We start from the raw sequence: 21,669 nt of genomic DNA, 5'->3' as shown, positions 1-21,669 counted from the left end.
CGCTACTCTATCCCACTGGTACGATTTTCGAACACTCTTCATTTAATTTGAACCGAAGAAAAATCGATACAAATTATCACGTGCTTGTTGTCAGCAGATAATACGCCGATACAATAGCTAATTAAGCGATTGTGACACTACGTTCAACGAGGTAATTTTAGGAAATCATTTTTCTCTCCTTGACGTTTCAATAAAAAACTGACATAATCATAAATTTATTACAAGTCTAAAAATATATCAATCATACCGGTTAACCTTCAATTAATATTCCGTTATTACAAATGTGTAAACATATGAGAATAATTAAAAACGTAACTTAAATTAAAAATTAATAAAATTTTAAAAATGACAAAATTAATTTAAAAATAATAAAATTAAAATTTTCATCACGTTATTTTGTCTTTTATACTTTTTTTCGGACGAGAAACGTTATCCTTGTGTCACAATTATTATTTATTCTATTATTTATTATTATTATTTTATTATTTGTTATTATTATTTTATTATTTATTATTATTTTATTATTTATTATTATTCCTAGGAAGTATCTCCTCATTTATAGGATATATAATTTTACTGTAATATTTCATAAGAATTGTTTTCAATTTTATTGTAAAATTTTACAGGACTTGCTCTATCCTTCTAAAGGATTAAATACTAAGTACTAAAATACGGCAGGATGAATGAGACTGTGTTGCCACCCTCGCCAAACTGGTATCTGAGCAATATTCTTGCTTGCTCGAAACGTGGAACTCTGGCATGGGGCGCCAAGAATGTTATGATTATTGCCAAACATGAAAAGGGTCATCCTGATCTACAGTATTCGATAATTAAGGATTTTTGCAAAGACAGAGTAACAGCATTGGCATTTTGTCCTAATCCTGACAACCCAGAATTACTGATTGTTGGCGGAGATGAGGATAAAGTCAAAATTTTGAGTATGGATACATTAGAAGTGATTGTGCAATTCTCTTTTAAAGATGTAAGCAACAAAATTTTACTAAATCAAGTCGAATATATAAACGCAATATCTCACAAACATTAAAGAAGAAGATTAATTTTCTTGTCAAAATGATGATTTATCTTATTTTTATTTTATATTCTTATTTTATATTCTATTTTGAATTATTAATATGATTGTAATTTTTGTATTTCTCTCTTAATTCAGAGCAAGTCAATTGTAGGAGTTGACTGGTCGACCAAAGACAGCAATATTGCATACGCGCTAAATTCAGAAGGCTTCCTAATGCGTTGTTACATATCGTATGAGACATCTAAAATAATATCTCTAGGCAAGCTAACTGCTACTTGTTTGGCTTGCTGTCCCCATGATCCGTATCTTGTGGCAGTAGGTACCAAAAGTGGATTAATTTATATTGTTCAAAAAGAAACAGTAACATACAAACTGAGGGGACACAATGAGGAAATAGTCAGTTTATCTTGGTGTCCTTCAGATGTAAATGTTTTGAGTGGAAATAATAAGAAAGATTTACTCTTAGCTTCCGGTGCAAAAGACCGGTAAGACAAAATTTTTATAATATTTTGATATTATAAATTTCTATTTATGATTTAAATATCTATTTATGATTTATTTATCGAATTAATTACATATATGAAATATGCAGGGTGTTTCAGACCATCCATATCACCCATTTAAAAACTAGAGAAGTGGTTATTTCAAAAAAGCAAAAACATTTTCTTTGTAAATCAAGTGTGCTCTATCGAATGGTGATATTTTCAACTTCTGGTTCCGGCTGGAAATAGACGATTTAGACCGGAAATGCATTTTTTAAAAAATGGAATCCCTATTTTTCATTGCATATTCTTGTAGCTTACCTCGAGAGCTTTCCAAAACACTATAATAAATTATATTTTCATGAAGTACTTTTCGAGTTATGAGGCTTGAAATCATTTCTTAATTTTACATAAACCATAAAATATCTTGTAAAATATTCATTTTTCGATTATTTTACCTTAATACTTTTATGTACAAAATAATGAGAGGAATGAATTGATGTAAAGAAAACACAGTTGTTTCTACGAAAAAATATGTAATTTGCAATTAACAATTCCATATTTTTTCTTAAAAACAACTGTATGTTTTCTTTATATCAATTGATTCCTTCCATTATTTTGTACATAAAAGTATTAGAGATAGGTAAGATAATCGAAAAATGAATATTTTACGAGAAAAGTACTTCTGGAAAAATAATTTATTATAGTGTTTTGGAAAGCTCTCGAGGTAAGCTACAAGAATATGCAATGAAAAATAGAAAATTCCATTTAAAAAAATGCACTTCCTGTCTGAATCGCCTATTTTCGGAACCAGAAGTTGAAAATATCACCATTCGATGGGACGCACCCGATTTATAAAGAAAATGTTTTTTACTTTTTTGAAATGTATATAATAAGTACTTTATCAGAAAAAATAATCATAAATAACATTTAAAACAGTATATTATTGTTATATTCATACCATTTTCTTTGTGTTCTTTCCTTTCATGTCCAGAAATGTGTTCATTTGGAGAGCTGGTGGAGATGGTAGATATGAGACTACGATAAATATACCAAATATGCCATTCCCTAATTCTTGTCACAAAGGCAAACTTGGCAGTTCGACTGGAACTTGGATCGCAGTATGTTGGGTGGAACCTAAAGTGCTTTTAACTTCTTCTCTGTGGGGTGAACTTCTCTCTTGGGATCTTTCAACAAGCAAGAGCAAGCCCAACTTATTCCATACGTATCACTGCAGAGGATTATTTTGCATAGCTCCTATGCCAAAAAACAATGAAAAATCTGATAATTGGAGGACAAAGTCTGAGTGAGTATACATTTTCTGAATTGCGATGAGATATAAAACATTGAAATTTATCATGTAACATTTTAGACTCGTGGTTTGGAGCTTAGCACAAGATCGCTGGATTATATGTTGTAAACAAAATAGCGATCCTTCCAAACCGGCGACTCTGGAATACAAGATTCCTACGCAAGGAGGATTCGTCTATTGCATGGCAGCTTGTCCCATCGATACTTCGCGTATTGTATTTGGCGTTGGAGACGCAATATTGCGTTTGTGGAACTTGTCTGAGCCTCACACAAAGACTTTTGATGTTTCTTCACATTGGCAAAAGATAAGAGGAAAGATTAGAGCGGTAAAAAATATCTTAAGTTTTTATTTCAAAACTAATTTCTTAAGAGAATTTTTTATGAAAAGTATCAAACGATATCTTGTAAATGTATCAGGTATCATGGTTTCCTGATGATGAATCCACGGTGGCTTTTGGTACTTCAGAGGGTCGCATTGGTGTATTTGACGCAGTTGGAACTAATAAACCACCTATATTGTACAGGCAGTATCATAGAAATACTGTTTACAAGCTTGAATGGGCTAAACTTGAATCGGAATACTTTTTGTTCTCCTGTGCAGAAGGAGAATTAGTAGCTCACAAGAAATCTACGCCTAACAGCGGTAAGATGTTGATGTAAAACTCGCAATTTTATCACTGTTTTCTTATCGCAATTTATATTTTAGATCCCATGTCCATAATCATGGAAGGATGCACGGAATTTGCCTGGAAATCCAATTTGTGCTTAGCAATCGCGATAGAAAATGGGTATAAGTCATATATTTATATTATATTATATTTATATTATATTTATATTATATTATATATTATATTATATTTATATTATATTATGTTTATATTATAAGTCATATATTTAAATTTATATTTATATTTTAAAGAATGATTAAATTAATTGCATCAAATACATGAATGTTTCTTTCAGATCAATTATGTTTTATGATCAAAAACTGAGGAAACGCAACAGCACAATACACATTTTAAGATCTGTGGTGAATTGCTTAGCATGGCATCCTAACAGTACTTCAACAGATGAATGGACATCGTCATATGCCAACTACTTGGCAATTGCCTTCGATTCGAATATAATAATTTGTGATATGTCAGAACTGATAAAAGAAATAGAGATGAATCCCGAGAATTGTAATGAGGAAGAAGACAATAATGAAGAGTGCAAATTGTACAAAATGGTAGCAACGTTAAACGGACACATCGATAAAGTGGTGTGCCTTGCTTGGAGTCCGCACGTCAGCGGGTACTTGGTGTCTGGTAGTTACGACAATGTCGCACAGGTCAAATATGCAAATTATATAGCAGTTTAAACAACTAGACTCATTTATTGACTAATTTATGCCTTATTATGTGTCATTTATTAAATTCAAATTTATTAAATTTTGTGAAATTTATTAAATTTAATAATGAATTTATTATTAAATTATTATTTTATTAAATTGTGAAATTTAGAATTAATACTTTAAAAATATATTATTGAATATATCAAGTATTATTTGAAAAATTATTTTTAATCATAAAAAAAATAAGAATACACAGATATGTGCACATGATTATTTATTTAAGTATTCAATTATTATTTTCTAGGTTTGGGACGTTGAAAAGAAGGAGTTGATAGGTACATACATAGGTCACGACGGACCTGTGTTATGTTGTATGTGGAGTCCCCTTAAACCGCAATTGATAATGACAGGATCGTCGGACTTTATATTACGCATATGGGATTATACTTCAGCAGAGCAGTCGCCCAAGCAAATGTCCGATATCAAATTGTTGAAAAAGAAGCAGAAGTCACAAAAGAAAAGCTCAAAAAACAAAATGAACGGAGAGAATAATCCGGCAATGTCAGATAATGAATCTGTCACATATATAAGTAATAGCATAATAGAATTTCTTAAATACAATCAGTCTCCACATAATTACATTGAGATTATATCGTTATTGCAGAGTATGAACAAGCGCTAGGAAAGAAAAAGGAGAGACGTACATATTTTAACCAGTACAATAAAATGATGAACGAGAAATCCAGAGAAAGAAATCATATTTTAAATTTTATCACAAACGATATAAGAGGTAATCAACAAGAAGAAAATAATATTACAAACCTATCGATGTTTTCTGAAAAAAAGAATCTTATGAAACTCGTTAACGAGGAAAGTAAGTTGAGTTTTACATGTTTTGTGTCTGTAATCGAATTTTTTATTAATAATTTATTTTTAATCACTAATTATTTGTTTGCAGAATCATCACAAACTAATTTAAATGCCATTACGGAGATGAACATGTGGAGCGACAATCTGGAAACCAATCTGATATCCGCGGCTAAGGATAAACAACTAAATGATTTTCTGGTATCCCTCGCGCCTCAGGTTTCCATGAAGTACACACGAATACTTTTTCTGCAAATAATTAAGAAAATATATAAAAGAATGTTATTATACCGGATGTCCCATTTTAATCGATCATTCCGAATAACTTTTCTAATTTTGATTGTAGAAAAAAATGTTTCAGACAAAAGTTATATGACTTGAAGGGGAACATAAAATGGTGTCATTAGTTTGACATTGACGAATCACTTGAAGGTCACGTGTAGATCACATCCAACTTTTTAAATGGGACACCCTATATGCTTTTGCATATTCTTATAGCTCATCTCGAGAGCTTTTCAAAACAGTATAATAAAGTATTTTTTCATTGAGTACTTTTTGAGTTATAAAGCTTAAAATAATCTCTTATTTTTAGAAAAATCATAAAATATCTAGTAAAATATTCATTTTTCTATGATCTTACCTTGATTCTTTTATGTACAAAATAATGAGAGGAATCAATTGGTGTAAAGAAAAAACATAGTTGTTTTTAATAAAAAAATATGTAATTTGCAATTAACAATTACATATTTTTTCTAAAACAACTATGTATTTTCTTTACACCAATTGATTTCTCTCATTATTTTGTACAGTATTTTGTAAAAGTATTAAGGTAAGATAATCGAAAAATGAATATTTTACTAGATGTTTTATGATCTAAAATTAAGAGATTATTTCAAGCTTCATAATTCAAAAAGTACTCAATGAAAACTTAATTATAGTGTTTTGGAAAGCTCCCGAGATAAGCTATAAGAATATGCAAAAGCATATAGGGTGTCCCATTTAAAAAATTGGATGTGACCTTCAGATGACTTTTCAATGTCAAACTAATGACACCATCTTATGTCCCCCTTCAAGTCATACAACTTTTGTCTGAAACATTTTTTTCTACAATCAAAATTAAAAAAGTTATTCAAGATGATCGATTAAAATGGGACACCTTTTATATTGACTTTATATTGATTTTATATTGATATTTATTTTATATTGCAATTTTACAGAATGTGGAGGAAGATGTGCGAAGCGTACGCGCACCAATTAATAAACCAATGCAATGTGGAGAAAGCAGTGTCGTATTTACTTTGCATACACAAAATTTATGAAGCCATAGATGTATTTCTAAATGCTAATATGCACAAGGAGGCTTATGTGCTTGCGAGATTCAGATTAGATTCCGATGATCCGTTTTTGATAAAGATATTGGAATCGTGGTCAGACTGGAGTGCTTCCAATGGTCAACTGGAACAAGCAGCTCATTGGTAGGATAATTAATTTTATATATGACAATACATGAGACAATATTTGCATAACATAGATAATTAATAAAGTTAACGAGTTCCTGTTTTTTTTTTAATTTTTAATATTTGATGTTGCACGTGTCAGCCGCGTAGAATTAAAACAGTTTGATAAGGCGGCGAAAATTCTTGCTCGTCGAAAAGACATATATTGCTTGGAGGTAGCATCCGAATTAGCGTTTCTAAGCGGTGACGAGGGATATGGTTTGTCCTTAATCATGGATGCGGTAACACGTTCTCTTATCAAATCGGAGTGGGCAAAAGCGCGTTCCCTCATCACAAATTTTCGACAGATTCAGGTAAATGTACACAAATAAATAAATGTATAAATTATCTATAAATTTATGAAACATTAAAAATTTTCTGTACATTTGTAGTATTTGAATGCGCATATTGATGCTCATGAAGCAATTATGAGCACGTATAAAACACAAAATAAGCTTGATTTAATGCGAAGTTGGTTCGAAAGGAAGGGACAACATGGAGCATTACAGATTCTCCAAGTGAAATATGACACTTCTTATTATGCTATTTTGTGCAAGAATGAAAATACCAACACTTTTCGGAATGAAGCAAAGGATATAATGGTGAGAGAGAAACGTAAACAGATAAAAGAGACGTTCTTTCTTAAATAACAATCTTTCAACATAATCTTTCAGCAATATCTTTGATATTATTTTTATACAATAATTTTTATATGTTTGTATATAATATTTACATAATTAATATTAATGTAATAATTTTTATTTAATTATACATAATATTTATATAATTAATATTAATATAATAATTTTTATTTATTTGTACATAATATTTATATAATTAATATTAATGTAATAATTTTATGTATTAATAATATTTATATAATTATATAATTTTATATTTATATAATTTTATATAATTTATATAATTTTATATAATTTTATATAATTTATATAATTTTATATAATTTTATGTAATAATATAATATTTATATAATTAATTAAAATAACGTTTTCAGATGCAATTGAATGTTACCTATCGGATCGCTATAGCGGCTACATGCGACGCAAAACTGACTCAATTGAAACATATAGCAGCGATATTAGGTGATGTATTCAAATTCGAGACAATGGCAGTCGAATATGGAACGGTGAATACTGAAAGTCTCTTCATTCATATTCTCACGAAATTGGATATTAGGAAACCAACAGATGAAGGCAGCATTTACGCGAAAACCAATTATCCCATATCGCAAAGTATACGTGCTTATTTATGTGTCGGTCTTTTGAATTTGCTGCTGGATTATTCGATTCTCAATCAATTATCATTGGAGGAAGAAACGCAATTTACGCAAATGATATTGGAGTTATTGGACGATGCTATAAATGAAACAACCTTGTCTTATAAAGAAAAGATTCCTAAACTTCGTCAACTGGGAAATCAACTTTTGACTCTCCTGAGTTAGTATTTTCTTTTTTAATTTATGAAACTTGTGTGCAACTAGCATACAATTACATATAGTATTGAGATTTGTCAATTTAATATCTTTTATCATTTCTATATTTTTCTATAATATATATGTATACAGGGTGACCCCGAATGTTCCAGCCAGACTTTGAGATCTTACAGGAAATTTAATTCTGAACAAAAAATTTCCTATAAACATGGGTCGAAAAATGCTTCCTTAAGAAGTTATTGCTTAAAAACCTCTGATGAAGGAGGAGCAAAAGATGAAAAAAAATGAAACTAAATAAATTTCTTGAAAAAAAACGATAAAAATAAAAAATAAAAATCTTTTTCTTTTATGAAAATAAAATAATTTTTTTAAAACTAATATTTTAGTAATAGCACGTAATAGTAGAAAATGAATAAAGACGTTTTTCAAGAAATTTATTTAGTTTCATTTTCTTTTCATCTTTTGCTCTTCCTTCATTAGATTTTTGAGCGATAACTTCTTAAGGAAGCATTTTTCGACCCATGTTTATAGGAAATTTTTTGTTCAGAATTAAATTTCCTATAAGATCTCAGTCTGGCTGGAACGTTCGGGGCCATCCTGTATATCTTTTATACATATAATTTACTTTAAATGTTGCAGTACATGATCGCGAAAGTGAAAATTGTAAAAGAATTAAGGACGAGATTGAAAAACTGAAGTATGATGAAATCAAGTTCAAAGAAGAACGAGTTTGCATGCCGGATCCCAAAATCGTCTACGATAAAGCTTATTTACTTACCAACAAATTAAATGATGATAATAATAAACTCCTACTTTCACAAGCTTTAGATAAGTTTGTCAAAGAAAAGTTAATCAAAGAAAACGAGATAAAGCCTTTGGAATTAAAAAGAAATCCGTCAGAAGTGCTTCAGAATACATCTCAAGAAAATATAGAAGAGAATATATCGGAACAAATAGAATGTGAAGATATAGACAAGAATATATCAGCATAAGTGGAATTTCAAATAGAATTATAAATTTATTCTATCATATTTAATCAATAGAAATTTTTATTCCATTAGCTTGTATAAAGGAGAAACAGTAGAATACATTAATAGTTTTATATCACTATAAGTGATCAGGTGTAATACAAATTACTTTCATATCTTTTTTGCATGTAAATTTGATTATTATAAAGTACATTTTACAAAAATACATTTTTTTATTAAATCTGAAAATTTTTTTTTTTTTTTTTAAAGTATTAATCCTTTTATTGATCCTAAGTAATTAATCCTTTTACTGCATCCTAACAACTGTAATTTTTTAAAAATAATTTGTTTACAAGAAAAAATGACGTATAAATGAAATTATATAAAAAATTGAAAATTCTTATAAAAAATTGAAAAGAGATTCCTTTTTTTAAATATAAAATGTTTAATGTATCTTAATTTACATTCACTCTCCAGAAACATATGTCTCTGTCACTTCCTGCACAGATATAAGGCAATTTATAATGCCAAGTCATGCCGCCGAATAACTTTACCTTTCCACACAATATCACCTGTTTGGATTTAAAATTAAAGACTTTCAACAAGTTATCTGGCCAACCGATGCTCGCGATCAGATTTTCATTCGTGTGTGAGAATTTCACTTCTAAACCACCTTCCAGGTGAAGCGTTCGCTCTTCAAGGGGACGGCTGCGATTGAAAGTAAGGAAAAAGATAACTTTAAAAAAGTATATGTGTTGAAAAAAAATTTTTAAATTAAATTTCTTATTACCTCGGTCTAGATACGTCCCAAAGTAATAGTTCTCCGGCAGCCATCGATGCTACTTTTAAAGGGTTTGGTGCCCAGTCTGCCGCAATCAAGGGGACAGCCCCAGAATCGAGAGACATAATCGCTTGCTGACTTCTGACATTGTACATGCGTATTAAGCCATTCTTTTCCGCTACTAAAAGCTTGCCAGATTCTTCATTGTGCCAACACACACTGGTACCAGGCGATGTCAAGAAAAATGTGGACACGCACTTTTGATCCTCTTTAACTGCCCACAACTTACATGTATGATCATCGGAAACCGATGCTAGCAATTCACCCTCTGGTTCATAGGAAATTGCATTCGTATAATCTTTGTGACCTTCTAAAATCTTTAGAACGTTTAGTGTCACATTCAATTTTACAAGGCTGTAAATATCATTCTACAAACAATCCTTACTTCGTACACATTGGTGTCATTTAAATCGCTATTGTACAATCTTATCTTAAAATCCGCGCCAGCGACGCAGAACATGAGAATCTTGGGGACGACGCTCAAGGAGGTTTCTGGGCTCCATGCGATTGCGTGAGTTCTATTATCATGGTGAAACGTCTTAATAGGCTGGAGCACCATGTCCTCCACCGTGTCATCTTCATCCTGTTATTTAAAATTATATATATTATATAATTTTTATATAATATATATAATTTATTATATAATTATTTACAATTATATATATATTATATATTACAATATTTTCTGTATAATATTACAATTCTATGCAATTCTTTATGTACGCAATATAATATTTATATATTTATATAATATTTATATAAATTTTATGTAACATTTATATAATATTTATATAATATTTATACAGGGTATCCCAAAAGTCCCGGACTGGTCGAATATTTCATAAACTATGCACTTTAGAAAGAAATGTTTCAGACGAAAGTTGTATGGCTTGAAAGCGGCCATCAGATAGTGGCAATGATTTGACATGGGAGAGTCATTTGAAAATCATGTGAAGATCACTGTCAATTTCTTAAATTGAGTTGAGGCTTGAAATCATTTCTTAATTTTACATAAACCGTAAAATATCTTGTAAAATATTCATTTTTCGATTATCTTACCTTAATAATTTTATGTACAAAATAACGAGAGAAATCAATTGGTGTAAAGAAAAAACATAGTTGTTTTTAAGAAAAAAATATGTAATTTGCAATTAACAATTACATATTTTTTTTAAAAACAACTGTGTTTTCTTTACACAATTGATTCCTCTCATTATTTTGTACATAAAAGCATCAAGATAAGATAATCGAAAAATGAATATTTTACTAGATATTTTATGGTTTATGCAAAATTAAGAAATTATTTCAAGCCTTATAACTCGAAAAATACTCAATGAAGAAATACTTTATTATAGTGTTTTGGAAAGCTCTCGACATAAGCTACACGAATATGTAATAAAAAATAGGGGGTTCCATTTAGAAATTGACGGCGATCTTCACGTGACTTTCAAATGACTCTCCCATGTCAAATCATTGCCACTATCTGATGGCCCCCTTCAAGCCATACAACTTTTGTCTGAAACATTTCTTTCTAAAGTACATAGTTTATAAAATATTCGACCGGTCCGGGACTTTTGGGATACCCTGTATAACATTTATATAACATTTTCTTTTACATAAAAATTATTTCTTTTGACATTTATCACACAGTAAAAATTTTGACGCGAACCTGAAACCTGATAGTAGAGATGACAATTTCCTTGGAGAGGGCGATGGCGATCAAATGCTGCGACCACTCGTATGGCGACAATTCCACGCAGTAGATTCGCTGGGGGAAGGTGCGTTTAAACGTGGGCTTCGTCGTGACTGCCTCGTCCATTCTTTCTTTCTCTCGTCGATATCCACGTGAAGAACCTAACCTAATCTAACCGGCATAACCTTAAGGCGCGAAATTAAGATTTACGATTATTCGATAATCAGCAGGAAATTGCGAAAATTTCATATGAAAATTTCGCAAAGTGATGTTTCGACGAAATAAATGGAAATAATAATAACAATAATTCACCTTATTCTCTTAATAGTCGCCGATCGGTATCGTATTGATAGTTGACAGGTGCTGATCAGCTGATGTGATATGTGACGTTAGCTGCGCATGCGCGAAATCCCCTCCTGTTGCGCCTGCGCTGTAAGTGCTGCTCTTTTTAGCCGCACGAGCTGAACTGACTGCACTAAATTTCATCTATAACGAACAAATCTCTCATCTCCGCGAAAAGCCACGTGCGGAGCGAGCTGTCACCTGATCCCGACTTTTATGGAAATAAAAAAAAAGCAGCTTAAAAACCTTAATATTTGAAACATTTAAATTTTTTTCAAGGAAAATGAATGTTATATCCTGTGCCACGTGGGTGAAAAGAGGCGTCGCTGCAGCTGTTCCTGAAAAAGTTAGCATGGCCCAATCATATTCCTATCGTTTAAAAAAAGAAAAAAAAAATTGTTTGTCAAAAAATATAAAAATTTAATTGCATATTTTGCATGATTATTTTTAGGTCGAATTAAAGGCCGACGAGCTAGAAAAGATTATAAGGGAGACACAGTCTGTTTTAGAGTATGTAATAATATATCTAACGTTTATATTTATTTATTTATTGAGAAAATTGTCTGCAACAATTTTTACAGAGATCAAGATTCTGACGAAGAGGCAACTACTTCGCAAACGGATGCAAAAAAGACGGAAAAGTTTCCTGAAGCTGGCGTCGATGAATACAACTTTCAAGGCTACGATGATGAATGTAAGGAAATTAATTGAACGATACCGACTAATGTCTATAATTTAATAAATAACAATGTTTATTTTGGTTTTGCAGGTGGCAATATGTATTGCGCCATCTCCAGTTTAGCCAGCTTTGATGGAACGAATGGAAAAGATCCTTTTATAACAAATGATGATGAAGATTCAGAGGAGGAGGATGATATTATCAAGCCTGATGACAATCTGGTGCTGGTTGGCCATGTTGAAAATGATGCTAGCATCTTAGAAGTATTTGGTTTGTTTAAAAATATTAAATATCCAATACTTTAAAGCCAAATAATTTTATTTTGATTTGCTAATTTATCGCAATTAATAATTACAGTACATAATGAAAGGGAAGGTTCCTTTTATTGCCATCATGATATATTATTACCTTCATTTCCATTATGTATAGAATGGCTCAATTACGACTCTGCAGATATAAAACCAGGTGAGTAGGAATGGTACAATGTAGATGCACTGAATTTAGGTGCATTTTAGACACATTAAAGAAACACGAGAAATATTTAGACTATAAATATTTGTTAATTTTCCATTAAAAATATATATACAAGGTGTCAGGGCAATCTCTTTCTAAAAAAAAAAAGCTCTTATAGCTTACCTCGAGAGTTTTTCAAAACACTATAATAAAGTATTTTTTCATTGAGTACTTTTTGAGTTATGAAGCTTGAAATAATCTCTCATTTTTACGCAAATCATAAAATATCTAGTAAAATATTTATTTTTCGATTATCCTTCCTTAATACTTTTATGTACAAAATAATAAGAGGAATCAATTGGTGTAAAGAAAACACATAATTGTTTTAAAAAAATATATGTAATTGTTAATTGCAAATTACTATTTTTTTCTTAAAAACAACTATGTTTTTTCTTTACACCAATTGATTCCTCTCATTATTTTGTACATAAAATTATTAAGGTAAGATAATCGAAAAATGAATATTTTATTAGATATTTTATGGTTGAGGTAAGCTACGAGAGCTTTTTTTTGGAAGAGATTGCCTGACACCCTGTATATATTTTTATTTTAACTTGTTTTTACAGGAAATTTATGTGCAATTGGCAATATGACTCCCATAATTGAGATATGGGACTTGGATTTGATAGATTGTTTAGAACCAGCCTATAAATTGGGCTGTAAACCGAATAAAAAAAAGAGACAAAAACGTGTTGGCCACAGAGATGCAGTTCTAGATATAGCATGGAATCAAAATTATACGTTAGTATTTTTAAAAAATCCTCAAAAAATGTGTCTAATAAAATACTTAATTTTATAATAACTATAAAAGATATTTCATTTCAGACATGTGCTTGCTAGCGGTTCGGTTGATGAAACGGTCTTATTGTGGGACTTGGAAACTTGCAAACCTGTTACTAAATTGGATTTATTTAATGAGAAAGTACAAGCTCTGAAATGGCATCCAGAGGAGACTCATCGATTATTGACAGGATGTGCAGACAAGTATGTTTGATTATTATTGTAAATATTCATCTAGATATACAAAGTGTCCCAAAAGTCCCGGACCGGTCGAATATTTCATAAACTATGCACTTTAGAAAGAAATGTTTCAGACAAAAGTTGTATGGCTTGAAGGGGGCCATCAGTTAGTGGCAATGATTTGACATGGGAGAGTCATTTGAAAGTCACGTGAAGATCACCGTTAATTTCTTAAATGGAACCCCCTATTTTTTATTACATATTCGTGTAGCTTTTCTCGAGAGCTTTCCAAAACACTATAATAAAGTATTTCTTCATTGAGTACTTTTCGAGTTATGAGGCTTGAAATCATTTCTTAATTTTGCATAAACCATAAAATATCTAGTAAAATATTCATTTTTCAATTATCTTACCTTAATACTTTTATGTACAAAATAATAAGAGGAATCAATTGGTCTAAAGAAAAAACATAATTGTTTAAAAAAAATATATGTAATTGTTAATTGCAAATTACATTTTTTTCTTAAAAACAACTATGTTTTTTTTTTAGACCAATTGATTCCTCTCATTTTGTACATAAAAGTATTAAGGTAAGATAATCGAAAAATGAATATTTTACTAGATATTTTATGGTTTATGCAAAATTAAGAAATGATTTCAAGCCTCATAACTCGAAAAGTACTCAATGAAGAAATACTTTATTATAGTGTTTTGGAAAGCTCTCGACATAAGCTACACGAATATGTAATCAAAAATATGGGGTTCTATTTAAGAAATTAACGGTGATCTTCACATGACTTTCAAATGACTCTCCTATGTCAAATCATTGCCACTATCTGATGGCCCCCTTCAAGCCATACAACTTTTGTTTGAATCATTTCTTTCTAAAGTGTATAGTTTATGAAATATTCGACTGGTCCGGGACTTTTGAGACACTCTGTGTATATATATATATATAAAATTTCCTTTCAGATTAATAAGAATATTCGACTGCAAGGAGGAAATACTTGTACGAAACTGGAAGGCATCTGGAGAAGTGGAAAGGGTGTTGTGGGATTCCAATGATCCAAATTATTGCATTGTACGTATCTTGTACATGTTTCTCTTATCATTTATCTTTATATCTGATAACTATTTGTTTGCAGGTCAGCACAAATAATGGTTACATAGAATACTATGATGTAAGAGGAGACAAGCTAGTATGGCAAATCAAAGCTCACGAAAAAGAAGTTACAGGTATAGATAGCTCTTTGTTTACAAGAAAAATTAATTTACACAGTTTCTTCTATAAATTCCAGAAATCCCATTTAATATATTCATCTAATATTCTTTGCAGGTCTTTGTACATCGTGTCGAGGTCTGTTAGTTTCTTGTTCAAACGACGGTGTAATGAAGATATGGGATCTTCTCAAGCACACGACTCCTACTCTTTTATGGGAACAATCGAATAGTTTAGGGGCTATTCAATGTCTTGCAGTAAACCCGAATAATCAATTTATATTTGTCGCTGGCGGGGATAATAAAGCACACAATCTTCAAGTGATAGATCTCAGGGAGATTCCTATAGGTATGTGTATAAGTATTTTTTGTATGCATTCATTGTTGGCTTCTTTACATTAATTAATATGCTGATTGACAGTGCGACAGAATTTCATGGCTGGAAATTCGGAATTCAAGCAGAAGCTAGTGGACGTCACCAACGACATAGAAGACATGGAAATTGAAAGTCTGCCATCGCCAAGTGCATCAAGCTAAAAAAGAAAAAAGGAAAACTTGAAGTATATCTTTGTGGCACATTAAGATTCATACGTGTACATATGTGTCTGATAAGATAATTAATTAATTTAAAATAATTAATTATTAAAATAATTAATTATTAAAATATGCTCAAATTTGTTTCTCAAAACATGTGATTTATTATTTCCCTGCTAACAATGTAATGTTAACATGCCGATTATTTGTCAAGAATATTAAGTCTTGTACAATATGACATCTTTGTTGAGAATAACTGACAGTATTTTACTCCAGCATTCGATCAAGTACGATGAGTAATCATTGTAACATTATATAGAGCTTGTGCATTAAAAGAAATTACTTGTAATAAAATAGGTTCTTAATTTACAATATCATGTGCGACGATGTAGGGACAAGAACATTTATTTATTCTCTTGGAGGAACTACAAAAAATCCTGAAAGATGCATTTGAAAGAACATTGTTATATAGAATTTAAAAATTTTGTATAAACTTGAAAATATGTTCCACTTTGAATTCTCTCTCGTGTTCCATTTAAAATATACAGAATATATTTGTATCGTATAGAGACAAGCAGATTACATAGTAAGATGGAAACTGTAAAACTTATATGATCCCACAAATTTGTAAAAATATTTGATGCACACGTTTCTCTTTGTAAAAGTGGTTATCTGATTTTATTCATCTGGTAATTATTATTTGTAGTTATCTGATAATTACCTGATTATTTAACAATTGGACATCTGCAAAAGCTACAGGTTTTATGCAACGCGACTTGTTTAATTCAAGAATTCAAAGCAAATTGGCCGGACGAGGCGGGAGGAGGGGAGAGGGGAGGGGGCAATTGTGAGAATTTTTTACAATGCGTCTTTAGGTGATATTATTCGTCATTCGAGTATATACAATTTTCAAATTCGTCTATTAATTATATCTCTTAGTCTGATACTGACAAAGTCCTATAGTTACTTTCATTTCTTAATGCAGAATTGTATTACAATGATCACGGTGGCATAATTAATAATATTAACAATTTTCTCTTACACAACTCTTCCCTTTCTATTTTATAATAATAAAATTATTATTTTTATTTTTCAATAATAATTTTATTTTTATTTTTCAATTATTATTTTTATTTTTTTAAATTATTATTTATTTATTTTTTAATAATTTTAGACTGTAAACTTTTTTCCCATGGTAATTGGACTTGCTACTTGAGCAAGTGTAATTCAATTTTGAATAAATATAACAAGATCTGTCGATTTCTTTTTCCGGCAGTTACACAAATGATGTTGAATATTCTTTTTATATCATGCGCACATATATCCACACTTTTAAATAATGGATATAACGCGATACAATTTTTATTTTACATCTTTCGCTTATTTGCTAGAAATAAGATTTTCTCAGGAAGCGTCGTTTTTTTTTAAATATTCAGTACGAGATACGAGTATATATTACACTGTTGAAAATTGATATTAAATCTGTACATTTTCAGAAACGTTAAATGTTTTCAAAAACATTTAACATTTTCAAACATAATCAACTTCTAGCGAATTCAACTGCGCGAAAGGAAAAGTACAATTAAAAAATTAATCAAGGGAACTGGATAAAATATATGCATTCGAGGGAAATTTATCTCGCAGATAAACTGGAATAGGGTAAAAGATATATATATATATACCAGTGCCAGTAACGCTGGTAATTATCGCAAGCAAAATTAATACGTAATCATTGATTGTATCGTTAGGTTCGTTAACGAATTTCGAATATAACACGACACGCTTTCTGGCAGTGGTCTCGTAAAAATTCAATGACAGTCGAGGACATTATTATGTCAACAATGGCTGGTAAAATTTCATGTTTGATTGGCAAGTTGCATCAGATATTTACAATTTGCTTTCCCTTTTTACACATTTATAAATCTAAAATCTATGCCATATTGATAGAGATGCTAAATAAGTTTAATAAATATTAAAGAATAGAAAATTGATATTGGTAAAGTAAGCGCTTTTAAGTACAATTTTCCTGCTGACGATGCGAATTATTCAATCCGTCCACTTCGCGCCAACAATCAAACCGATGCGATATACAATACAATATACAGGGTGGACCAAAAGTCTGGATACAGTCGAATATCTCGTATATAATGCATCTTAGAACAAAAGTTGTAAGGATTAAAAAGATGTATTTAACTGTGTGATGTATATAACTCAAAAAGTACTTGAAGAAAAAATAATTTATTATAGTGTTTTGGAAAGCTCTCGAGGTAAGCTACAAGAATATGCAATGAAAAATAGGGGATTCCATTAAAAAAATTCAAGTTGACCTAGCTCTGACCTTGGCCACGCCACTTAATGTCAAATGGATATTACAGTTAAATACATCCTTTTAATCCTTACAACTTTTGTCTAAAGCATTTTGTTCTAAAATGAATTCTATACGAAATATTCGACTGTATCCAGACTTTTGGTTCACCCTGCATATTCTTTTCCTTTCACTGTTAAACTGGCGATATACAAATCATGCGTGTAGTCAATAATATTCCCCATTGATAGCATAAAATGTCTGACCTCATTGGGTTCATCAGATAATCCGACGATGCATAAGTGACAAATGAGCGAGAGTCAACAATGGTCGCTTTTTGGTCTAGAAGATGACGACGGTTGACCAAATAAAGACATACATACGTCGTACAGTGTATTAATTAGAATAATTCGTACACACATATGTAACATTAGCACATTGAACTAGGCGTCGGTTCCTACATCGAGGTTTCTCGAGTCCTGACTGGAATCGTGTTGGCTCCCGCCCTCGGAGCTCGCGTTGCTCGATTGGTCCGAGCCCTTCTTCACCTTGGGCTTGTACTCTGTGATAGTAACGGTCACATTGTTGACTGTCACCTCGTTCGTTTGCGCGGTACTGCGGTCGATATTTTTCAGACGTGGCGGATGCCTGTTCTTGCGCCTCGGCTTGTCCATCTTGCGTTCCTTTTCCTTGACACCGCTGGTCGTGCTACCACCACCGCCACCACCGCTCCCTTCCTTCTTGCCTGGTTTCAAAAGTGGCACATATTGTTGCTGTGCAACCTGTGTACGAGTTGATCAATTAATACATATTTATATATATTAACATAATATATATTTAATATATATTTTAATATATTCTTTAATTATTATATTTTATTATTATATTTTTATTTATATTTTAACTATATTTATTATTATTATTTTACATATATTTTAATATATATTTATATATAGGGTGTCCCAAAAGTCCCGGACCGGTCGAATATTTCAGAAATTATGTGCTTTAGAAAGAAATGTTTCAGACAAAAGTTGTATAGCTTGAAGAGGGCCATCAGATAGTGGCAATGATTTGACATGGGAGAGTCATTTGAAAGTCACGTGAAGATCACCGCCAATTTCTTAAATGGAACTCCCTATTTTTTATTAAATATTCTGGTAGCTCACGTCGAGAGTTTTCCAAAACACTATAATTAAGTTAGTTTTCATTAAGTACTTTCCGAATTATGAGGCTTGAAATCATTTCTTAATTTTACATAAACCATAAAATATCTTGTAAAATATTCATTTTTCGATTATCTTATCTTAATACTTTTATGTACAAAATAATGAGAAGAATCAATTGGTGTAAAGAAAAAACATAGTTGTTTCTAAGAAAAAAATATGTAATTTGCAATTAACAATTACATATATTTTTTTAAAACAACTATGTTTTTTCTTTACACCAATTGATTCCTCTCATTATTTTGTACATAAAAGTATTAAGCTATTTAAGATAATCAAAAAATGAATATTTTATTAGATATTTTATGGTTTATGTAAAATTAAGATATTATTAATTAACTGGACTTTATGGTTTATGTAAAATTAAGATATTTCAAGCCTTATAACTCGAAAAGTACTTAATGGAAAAACTTATATTAAGTTAATTATATGTTTTGGAAAGCTCTCGAGATAAGCTATAAGAATATGTAATGAGAAAATGTAGGTTCCATTTAAGAAATTGAAGGTGATCTTCATGTGACCTTCAAATAACTCTTCCAGGTTAAATCAATAGTACTATCTTATGTCCCCCTCGAAACCATACAACTTTTGTCTGAAACATTTTTGTTTGCTAGGTTTAGTTTTTGAGATATTTTACTGTCCAAGTTAAAATGGGACACCCTGTATATTTATCAATTAATATATAAATATATTTATCGATATCTACGATGACTTTGAGCCAACAATAGGAAGATTATAAAAGCAAGATCTATTTCAACGATAAAAGATATTTGCATAGTTGATATTCTGCACAGAAATTAGTCTGAAAATGCAGTATATTAATGTTATAAAGTGCTATTGCGTACAAACTGACCTGTTGAGCTACTAATTGGGGGTTTATGCGGGGTTTCCGCGTAGAGGTTCCTTTGCGGACGTCACACATGAGGCACTTAAATGCTTCCGCTGTATTCCTAAAAGTGCAGACACTGCAGTCCCAATAATTTTCTTCCAGAACCTTCGCCTGACGTTTTCCGCTTCCCGAATGGTTCATTGTTCGTTGCAGTCAATCGTAGAACGCTGTACCTTCTCAAAAGAAAGTTTCCCCTCTTTTGAGGCACCTTCGGCCTCATGAAATTTCGCGCTTCTATGAACACTGGATATTTTTCGACAGAGCGAGACTAAGGATATGCGATAAAAGGGCTAGACAAGTATCTAAGACAGTGTTCCGTACATCAACTAAGCGAGATACACAAGAGTCTGTTATACTCGATTGCTCTATATTGGCCACCTATGTCTCTACGTTGTATCACTCTGACATTACACATTTTCCTCCAGGGTATCTGCAACAAAATCAGCAACATAAGTCTCCTTTACAAAAATAATCGCCATATATTTAATATATTACAAGTTCATAGAGGCATCAGCATTTTCTCGGTACATGTTCAGATTGAAAGATTGGCTGGACGAAGGCGGGGGAGCCCGAAGAGACAAACTAAGATACCTTGGAGGCGCAAAAAACGTTTCTTTCGTAAGAGATAATTTCGCTCCAAGTCTACCTTTGATTCAACTAACTGAAGAGATACAGTGAATTTCGACTCCTCGTTTATGCGAGTCCGCAAAAGCGCACGAGGGAAATTTCGGCAGCTCCTTCGAGGCTCCACAGGGACAATTTAACAATCGAACAGTCGACTGTTGCCTTTATTTATCGATACAGATGATTGACCTCCGGGGCGACAACTCACATTATTTACACTCGACGTTCACCGACAGCGAGAACTCGGTCGCACACGATCGCGCACCCACTCCCTGCTCCTCCTCCCGTCGTCGAGGTCTTGTGCGTGTCACGCGACTCTCGTTATATTTTGTTTTTCACCCAAGCTCGAGAGAGAGAGAGAGAAGGAGATCCTCTCGCCTCGCGAGAGCGGAACGAGGCCGTGTCGTCGACGATCCCCGATGATCCTCGGTCTCGCATTCAACCTGGTCCCGGTAGATCCGGACCCTGCCGCGTTGTTCCCCCCCTCCCCGCGCTAGCTGCTTCCCCCCCAGAGCAGCGACCTCGATTCCTCCTCGAGTCACGCCGGTGACGCGGTTACGGGACGAAGCATCCTCTCAACGGCCAAACAGATGGACATGGACTCGGTCGGCGCATCGTCGCAAATATATGCGTGCACGTGCGTATATATGTGGGTTTGCTTGTGTGCGTGTGTATAAGTGTGTACTGCGTCCGCAGGACTCGCTCGCGCATTCCAATCCAGCGTCGGTCGACGACGAGCGGAAAAATCGCGGGGATCCCGGGGACCGCATCGAGAGAGAGAGAGAGAGAGAGAGAGAGCGCACGCGCGCGCGAGAGAGAGAGAGAGAGAGAAAGAAAGCGCGAGAGAGAGCGAGCGAGAGAGAGAGAGAGTGGGGGTCGGCGCGGCGGAGGGAGGAGGGAGGATA

The 21,669-nt window shown here is 32.1% G+C and overlaps 4 protein-coding genes across 7 annotated transcripts; 2 read left to right on the top strand and 2 right to left on the bottom strand.

Moving 5' to 3' along the window:
* The first annotated feature begins 57 nt into the window (after positions 1 to 57).
* LOC105256015 (gem-associated protein 5) lies at positions 58 to 9,148 on the top strand. The gene is made up of 16 exons (XM_011265626.3): positions 58 to 151; positions 627 to 982; positions 1,169 to 1,518; positions 2,510 to 2,821; positions 2,888 to 3,152; positions 3,244 to 3,469; positions 3,533 to 3,614; positions 3,790 to 4,156; positions 4,464 to 4,749; positions 4,824 to 5,033; positions 5,118 to 5,256; positions 6,244 to 6,501; positions 6,626 to 6,836; positions 6,915 to 7,124; positions 7,538 to 7,979; positions 8,615 to 9,148. The coding sequence occupies exons 2-16, from the start codon at positions 680 to 682 to the stop codon at positions 8,965 to 8,967; spliced, it is 4,014 nt and encodes a 1,337-aa protein (XP_011263928.1). The 5' UTR covers positions 58 to 151; positions 627 to 679; the 3' UTR covers positions 8,968 to 9,148.
* A 159-nt stretch (positions 9,149 to 9,307) lies between these two features.
* On the bottom strand, positions 9,308 to 11,924 carry LOC105256013 (nucleoporin Nup37). Of its 3 annotated transcripts, none has more exons than XM_011265625.3 (5): positions 11,790 to 11,924; positions 11,454 to 11,643; positions 10,170 to 10,367; positions 9,734 to 10,101; positions 9,308 to 9,651 (listed from the first exon to the last, which is right to left on the bottom strand). In XM_011265625.3, exons 2-5 carry the CDS (start codon positions 11,601 to 11,603, stop codon positions 9,399 to 9,401), a joined length of 969 nt encoding a protein of 322 aa, XP_011263927.1. In that variant the 5' UTR covers positions 11,604 to 11,643; positions 11,790 to 11,924; the 3' UTR covers positions 9,308 to 9,398. The 3 variants fall into 3 exon arrangements, with proteins under 3 accessions (XP_011263927.1, XP_011263926.1, XP_011263925.1); XM_011265624.3 differs by having other exon boundaries at positions 11,454 to 11,648; positions 11,790 to 11,865; XM_011265623.3 differs by having other exon boundaries at positions 9,309 to 9,651; positions 11,454 to 11,662; positions 11,790 to 11,877.
* A 16-nt stretch (positions 11,925 to 11,940) lies between these two features.
* Positions 11,941 to 16,495, top strand: LOC105256010 (periodic tryptophan protein 1 homolog). Its single transcript, XM_011265617.3, has 11 exons — positions 11,941 to 12,165; positions 12,271 to 12,329; positions 12,401 to 12,513; positions 12,589 to 12,768; positions 12,856 to 12,963; positions 13,578 to 13,752; positions 13,837 to 13,995; positions 14,944 to 15,052; positions 15,117 to 15,207; positions 15,308 to 15,538; positions 15,611 to 16,495. The coding sequence occupies exons 1-11, from the start codon at positions 12,103 to 12,105 to the stop codon at positions 15,724 to 15,726; spliced, it is 1,404 nt and encodes a 467-aa protein (XP_011263919.1). The 5' UTR covers positions 11,941 to 12,102; the 3' UTR covers positions 15,727 to 16,495.
* LOC105256011 (RING1 and YY1-binding protein A) lies at positions 15,251 to 21,544 on the bottom strand. 2 transcript variants are annotated; one of them, XM_011265619.3, is made up of 4 exons: positions 20,973 to 21,544; positions 20,105 to 20,570; positions 18,449 to 18,810; positions 15,251 to 15,722 (listed from the first exon to the last, which is right to left on the bottom strand). In XM_011265619.3, the coding sequence occupies exons 2-3, from the start codon at positions 20,279 to 20,281 to the stop codon at positions 18,472 to 18,474; spliced, it is 516 nt and encodes a 171-aa protein (XP_011263921.2). In that variant the 5' UTR covers positions 20,282 to 20,570; positions 20,973 to 21,544; the 3' UTR covers positions 15,251 to 15,722; positions 18,449 to 18,471. The 2 variants fall into 2 exon arrangements, with proteins under 2 accessions (XP_011263921.2, XP_025269294.1); XM_025413509.1 differs by lacking the exon at positions 15,251 to 15,722 and having other exon boundaries at positions 16,590 to 18,810.
* Between the last annotated feature and the right edge of the window lie 125 nt (positions 21,545 to 21,669).

The sequence above is a fragment of the Camponotus floridanus genome, unplaced genomic scaffold (genome assembly GCF_003227725.1).
Source record: "Camponotus floridanus strain SB8 unplaced genomic scaffold, Cflo_v7.5 scaffold67, whole genome shotgun sequence".
NCBI lineage: Eukaryota > Metazoa > Arthropoda > Insecta > Hymenoptera > Formicidae > Camponotus > Camponotus floridanus.
Note: the sequence above shows the minus strand (reverse complement) of the source record. Positions and strands in the feature narration are given on the sequence as shown.

Bases quoted from the DNA above. Each gene is read 5' to 3' on its own strand.
- LOC105256015 (XM_011265626.3), top strand. From the start codon at position 680: ATGAATGAGACTGTGTTGCCACCCTCGCCAAACTGGTATCTGAGCAAT. The intron at 983-1,168 runs GTAAGCAACAAA...CTCTTAATTCAG, and splicing joins TGCAATTCTCTTTTAAAGAT to AGCAAGTCAATTGTAGGAGT. The intron at 5,257-6,243 runs GTACACACGAAT...GCAATTTTACAG, and splicing joins GCGCCTCAGGTTTCCATGAA to AATGTGGAGGAAGATGTGCG.
- LOC105256013 (XM_011265625.3), bottom strand. From the start codon at position 11,603: ATGGACGAGGCAGTCACGACGAAGCCCACGTTTAAACGCACCTTCCCC. The intron at 10,102-10,169 runs GTAAGGATTGTT...AACGTTCTAAAG, and splicing joins ATGACACCAATGTGTACGAA to ATTTTAGAAGGTCACAAAGA. The intron at 9,652-9,733 runs GTAATAAGAAAT...TTTCAATCGCAG, and splicing joins TGGGACGTATCTAGACCGAG to CCGTCCCCTTGAAGAGCGAA.
- LOC105256010 (XM_011265617.3), top strand. From the start codon at position 12,103: ATGAATGTTATATCCTGTGCCACGTGGGTGAAAAGAGGCGTCGCTGCA. The intron at 12,769-12,855 runs GTTTGTTTAAAA...TAATAATTACAG, and splicing joins TAGCATCTTAGAAGTATTTG to TACATAATGAAAGGGAAGGT. The intron at 13,996-14,943 runs GTATGTTTGATT...ATTTCCTTTCAG, and splicing joins TTGACAGGATGTGCAGACAA to ATTAATAAGAATATTCGACT.
- LOC105256011 (XM_011265619.3), bottom strand. From the start codon at position 20,281: ATGAACCATTCGGGAAGCGGAAAACGTCAGGCGAAGGTTCTGGAAGAA. The intron at 18,811-20,104 runs GTCAGTTTGTAC...ACTCGTACACAG, and splicing joins CCCAATTAGTAGCTCAACAG to GTTGCACAGCAACAATATGT.